Source organism: Myotis brandtii, unplaced genomic scaffold (genome assembly GCF_000412655.1).
Source record: "Myotis brandtii unplaced genomic scaffold, ASM41265v1 scaffold423, whole genome shotgun sequence".
Taxonomy (NCBI): Eukaryota; Metazoa; Chordata; class Mammalia; order Chiroptera; family Vespertilionidae; genus Myotis; species Myotis brandtii.
Window position 1 is genome coordinate 3,618,053 of NW_005366214.1, and position 5,677 is coordinate 3,623,729.

The window sequence follows — 5,677 nt, forward strand, 5'->3', positions numbered from 1 at the left end:
AACAAATGTAATAATCTGAACAATAAAGATTTAATTTAAAAAAAAAAAGATGTGGGGAAGGGCAGAGCATTTTATAGTCATACTAGAGGCCTGGTCCACGAAATTTGTGCATGGGGGGAGGAGGGAGGTGGTGGTCCCTCAGCCCAGCCTGCACCCTCTCCAATCTGGGACCCCTCAGGGGTTATCCGATGGCAGTCAGTCATCCCTCTCACAATCTGGGGCTGCTGGCTCCTAACCATTTGCCTGTCTGCCTGCCTGCCTGATTGCCCCTATCCACTCTGCCTGTCAGCCTGATAGCCCCCTAACCGCTCCCCTGCTGGCCTGATTGATGCCTAACTGCTCCCCTGCCAGCATGATCGTTGCCAACTGCCCTCCCCTGCGGGCCCAATCGCTCCCAACTGCCTTCCCCTGCAGGGCTGAGGGGACTGGGGGACTCCGGCTGGATGAGACGGGGCTAAGGGGACTCAGGGACTGAGGCCGGATGAGGTGGGGCTGAGGGGACTGGGGGACTCCAGCTGGATGAGGCAAGGCTGAGGGGACTGGGGGACTGAGACTGGATGAGGAGGGGCTGAGGGGACTGGGGGACTGAGACTGGATGAGGCAGGGCTGAGGGGACTGGGCGCCACCATCCTGTGAGGGCGTGGCAGTTAATTAGCATGTGCCCTCTTTATTGGCTGAGGGCACCACCATCTTTGTGAGGGTATGGCGGTCAATTAGCATATTTCCTCTTTATTAGATAGGATGGTTAGGTCTCAGTCTTTTAGAGGGCCTGTGCTTCTGGACTGTGCACTTCACACATACTTCTCAATCCATCTTCCTCCCCTTATGTGGGGCAGAATGGCAAGAGTGGTTGGAAGCTGTCTATTTTCCCTTTCCCACGTGGAAGGCTGGAGTTGGGTTATTTCCCTACCCCTGCATCAATTAGGCTCTGATAAAACTCCAGCAGGTTAAGCTCTGGTGCAAGTTTCTCATGAGGGCAGGCCTTGTTAAGAACAGAATACTCTGGCATACTGCAAAATGGTTCCTTTTCCACTTCATCTGCCAGAAGGACGAAGGGATTTTTCTCAATATTCACTGAAAGAACCTGGTAGAGATGCCAGAGGCCCTCCAATGTCTGGTGCCCCCTGGAGTTTTTAACTGTCATAGAATTGTCCACAATTTGTCAATTACAATTCAGGTTTCATTACACCACCACTGGTTCCCTGTAAAGCTGCTCTAGTCAGTTGTGATTCTCTGTATTCTCAGCCAGTCTCTCCAATTTTAAGGTCAGTAATTAGCCTTGTTACCTCTCTTCACTTATGGCTCTAAGAAAAGTTGTTGTTTTTAAGTCTGAGGACACAGTGGCAATTTCCAAGCTTTATTTGTGAGCAGGTAGTGACAACTTCCAAGCTTCTTGCATGCCATACCAGAAACCAGAAGTCTGCATTTTCTTTTAAGAATGTTTTCCTACACTATAAGCTTAAAATTTTATGTAGGATAAGAAAACACATACAAACCATTATTATGTACGACAAAATACTTTTCTCTTTCCTCATATACTGATCATATTCATATTTTCATACAACTAGCCAAGATCATACACTATTCTTAAACATATAAACCTTTCCATTTACCTGTAGAAGTCAATATAAAATTATAAAGTGCAATCCTTGAAATATATCTTTCCAACAAGCAATTAAAATATGGCTTACCATTTTGATGCCTGTAGAAAATGTCACTGGTTTTATAGGCTTGGGTTTCTCAAGCTGCATTTCCAATTGGGTAGATCTATCTTTATGCTGAGCCAAAAGTAGAGCAACAGGGAGATCAGAACTTTCCTGTAAGAAAAGTTAATGTGCAATATAATAGTTAAAAAGAAAAACTTAAGAGCAATAGGTCTATTATTTTAAATTATGCCTTTTCATAAGTATTTAATGTCAACCTAAATATTCACTTTATGGAGAACACTTTACAAAAAAAATTTAACATTCCATAATAAGAAAAGGCTGTTTTATACTCATAAATCTAAACCTGCAAAAAATTATTTTTATAAAATCCACATTAAAGAAAATATAACAGGGTCTTATTTCATCTAGCAATGCCAACCATATTTATTAAAATAAAAAAAATTAGAAACTAATCACAAAAAGAGTAGTACAAAGTACTATAACTTGGATCAGATGTTTATCTAAGACACATTCTTTTTACCAGTGAATTCAGACGAGTTTGAAATTGTTTCCCATTAGATTTCACCTGAGGCCGTTTGGAAATGATCCTTGTTCTGTTTTGCACAATGGAACGATTGTTAAGTACAACCAAAAGTACATTTATTTTCTCTTTTACTGACTTATTTTTAGAAAAGAAGTCTAAATTTTAATGGACAAAATAATAGTAAACGTTTTTAATATCTATGTTGATACTAAATCAGGATCACTATTTACACAAATCTATACATACACATAATAATAATAACAAGCAAATTACTAATTCTTATATGTAGCTGCTATTTATCCTGTTTAACATGAAGTCCTCTTACATGTTTAAAGTGCTATGGAGCTAAAGTCTAAACTAAATGATATCCAGACTTTTCCTTCCTGAGTTGTCAATTAAATAAGAACACAGAAACATGCAGAGGAAAGCCAGGAGGGAAGATTACACACACATACACACACAAACACACATGCACACACAGAGTACTTGCTATAACTGTGAACAAAAATAAAGGACAACAATGCATTTCTATTTCCTATATCTAGGTTATTTACAAGAATAAACATATTCTTCAATTGGCCTATAAATTTTTAAAATAGTAACTACCCATAATTTAATATTGAAAAAAACTATATCGTGTTAACATTTCATAGTACAAAGTAAACATATAGCAGAATCTAATTTTCTTCCCAAGTCTAATAACTTAATATTTTAAGGCACAAATGTGGCTAATTAATATAGTTAAAGGACTTAAAGTTCTAGTACAAAACTAATTTTTAAAAAAGTCAATTTACTTCAACAGAATTGTCCTAGAATAAATCTGTACCTCAAGAATTTGTAATAGAAGTTCTCTGTAAGAGCAACATTACAAAGATTAAATCTTTTAAAAGTAAGTGGAAGAACACATTTTATTTATAAAATAGAACCATATTAAGGAGCAAACTCCTTGTGACCTAGCTTTATCAATAATGGAGAATGAATGAAATATACTATGAGAATATACTTGAATACCTTTCATATTTTACTACAACGCATCAGTAATGTGTTAGTAACAGCACTGCTTTGAATTCCTGCAGCTATTCTAGATTTCCACTAAGAATATTATAATAAAATTATAGGACATTTTAAATAGGCTGTGGCCCAAAATATCTCTTAAAAACTATTATTATCTTTTCATATGCAAAAACACTAACAGAAGAAAAATTAATTTTCTTGACTAAAAAGTTAAAATATTGCATCCCAATTTATACTCTAAGTGAACTCAAATGCTCTTGCATACCTGGTACTTACTCTTAAAAACTAAAAGTTCTTGTGTAAATTCAAGACAACGAATTCACTTCAAAAACCTGCTAATCAATAGTTTGGCCTGGTTTCAATATCACATAAAGGGACCTAACTATTAAAATATATTAGTAAAACAGCTGAAATTTAATAAAAATAAACATTCTAGGAATCTAAAACTAATTTTGCTACTCTGGCATACAATTTACCTCAAATCTGCTTTATTCCACTTTAGCACTCAAAATTTTAGAGGTTGAAAATCTTTGTGAATGCTAAACTAGAATTAAGCAGGAGCTCTAAAAACAACAAAATCTATGTAGTAAAATAAACTATGAGGAATTCACATCCTCTTGGGAATACATAAAATGCAGATTCAGCCTTTCAAATTATTTCATTCTTCTTAGCTTTCCATTTTACCTTGAAAGGTTCCCTAACCTACATTAATTGCCTGAAGGTACCATGTTTAATACTTAAGGAAATTTTAATAAGACTGCCTGTAATACTCATTAAAAGCTTTATAATGACCATTTTTAAAAGATTATTTTAACTGACTTTAAGCAAGCCATCTGGCAAACAATATTTCTAATAAAAATCAGCTACTACATTTGACAGCAATATTAGCCCATACAAAATTTCAGACATAAAGTGAAGAGAATATAAAAACAGGAATATAAAAAGATTAACTAAATCAGGAGCTGTTTTAAAATCTTTTTCCAAAGTGTTAAAAAACACACACACACACACACACCTGAATTTACAGTTAGGATTAAATAAATGGACTTTTTAGGCAACATTATGGTAAATATTAAGCCATAAACATTAATACCATAACATTAAAATCCTGTCATCTACAGTATAATATAATGCCAATGCTTTACAAAAGGTTAAAAAGTGACTTTCAGCACAAGGACCAAACCCAAAAAAAGAAAGAGAAATTCTTATAAATAGTACTTACTGTCTAGTAGATCCAGAGAATAACCCTAAAATTTAAGCCTCTAGACATATTTAGAAGTGCCAATGCTATCTTTTTTTATAAAATGTAATTCATTAATATACATAGAAAAAGAATTATAATGTAGTGTTTTACTTAATAAGGATTTAGGAGGATAAAAAGAAATTTAATGAATTCTTTAGTCAATAAGGACTAAATGTATGTCAACACTTTAACCAAAAAAATTAATAAATATTCAAAAATTAAAGTAACAATGAATTTTTAAAAATAAATTTTAAAATGGAACCCAGAAATTCAAACTTCATTGGTATTCTAAACCAATGTAATGTAATTAATTGTTCTAATGTATATAGTAAATTGCTAAGGATTATTTAACCACCATGTTATATGATCTAAACAGTGAAGAAAGTATGTGCAGTAATGACTTGCAGGTGAAGAAAACAGGAAGTGGGGGGGGGGGGTTCCCACAAAAACCAATATTAACTCCAGATTATACACAATGTACAACACTTGCAGTTTCACATCTTGCTTCCTGCTCCAGTGAATTAAAAGGAAGCTTCATGGCAATAGCAGCTCAATGAGGGAGGCAAACTTAGTACTTTGAGACTAAAAGAATATGTAAGTTATACTTGCTATGCACAGTTAGATAACCTCAAAATAAAATCTAAAAACTCTTTATATTACATGCAAAAAAATGAAACTAGACCACCAACTTACACCACACACAAAAATAAACTAAAAATGGATAAAGGTCTTAAACATAAGACGGGAAACCATAAAAATCCTAGAAGAAGCCATAGGCAGCAAAATAGCAGACATATGTCGCAGCAGTGTCTTTACCGATACAGCTCCTAGGGCAATGGACTCTGAGGAGAAAATAAACAAATGGGACTACATCAAAATAAAAAGCTTCTGCACAGCAAAACAAACTATCAATAAAACAACAAGAAAGCCCACTGCATGGGAGAACATATTTGCCAATGTTATCTCCAATAAGGGTTTAATCTCCAAAATTTACAGGGAACTCATACAACTTAACAAAAAGAAGATAAACAATCCAATCAAAGAATGGGCAAAGGACTTAAATAGGCTCTTTTCAAAAGAGGACATACAGAAGGCCAAGAGACATATGAAAACATGCTCAAAGTCACTAATCATCTGAGAGATGCAAATCAAAACAAAAGCAGATTTGAGGTACCATCTCACACCTGTCAGAATGGCTATCATTAAAAAATCAACAAACGACAAGTGCTG

The 5,677-nt window shown here is 35.1% G+C and overlaps 1 protein-coding gene across 7 annotated transcripts in view; it reads right to left on the reverse strand.

Annotated features, from left to right (window-relative positions):
- The window catches only part of MNAT1 (MNAT CDK-activating kinase assembly factor 1), a 205,994-nt gene that overhangs the window by 97,873 nt on the left and 102,444 nt on the right, over window positions 1–5,677 (reverse strand). For all 7 annotated transcript variants that reach the window (XM_005874050.2, XM_014545936.1, XM_014545937.1 and 4 more), the window contains exon 6: window positions 1,692–1,817. In XM_005874050.2, coding sequence (XP_005874112.1) covers window positions 1,692–1,817 — 126 coding nt within the window. The remainder of the gene's footprint in view (window positions 1–1,691; window positions 1,818–5,677) is intronic.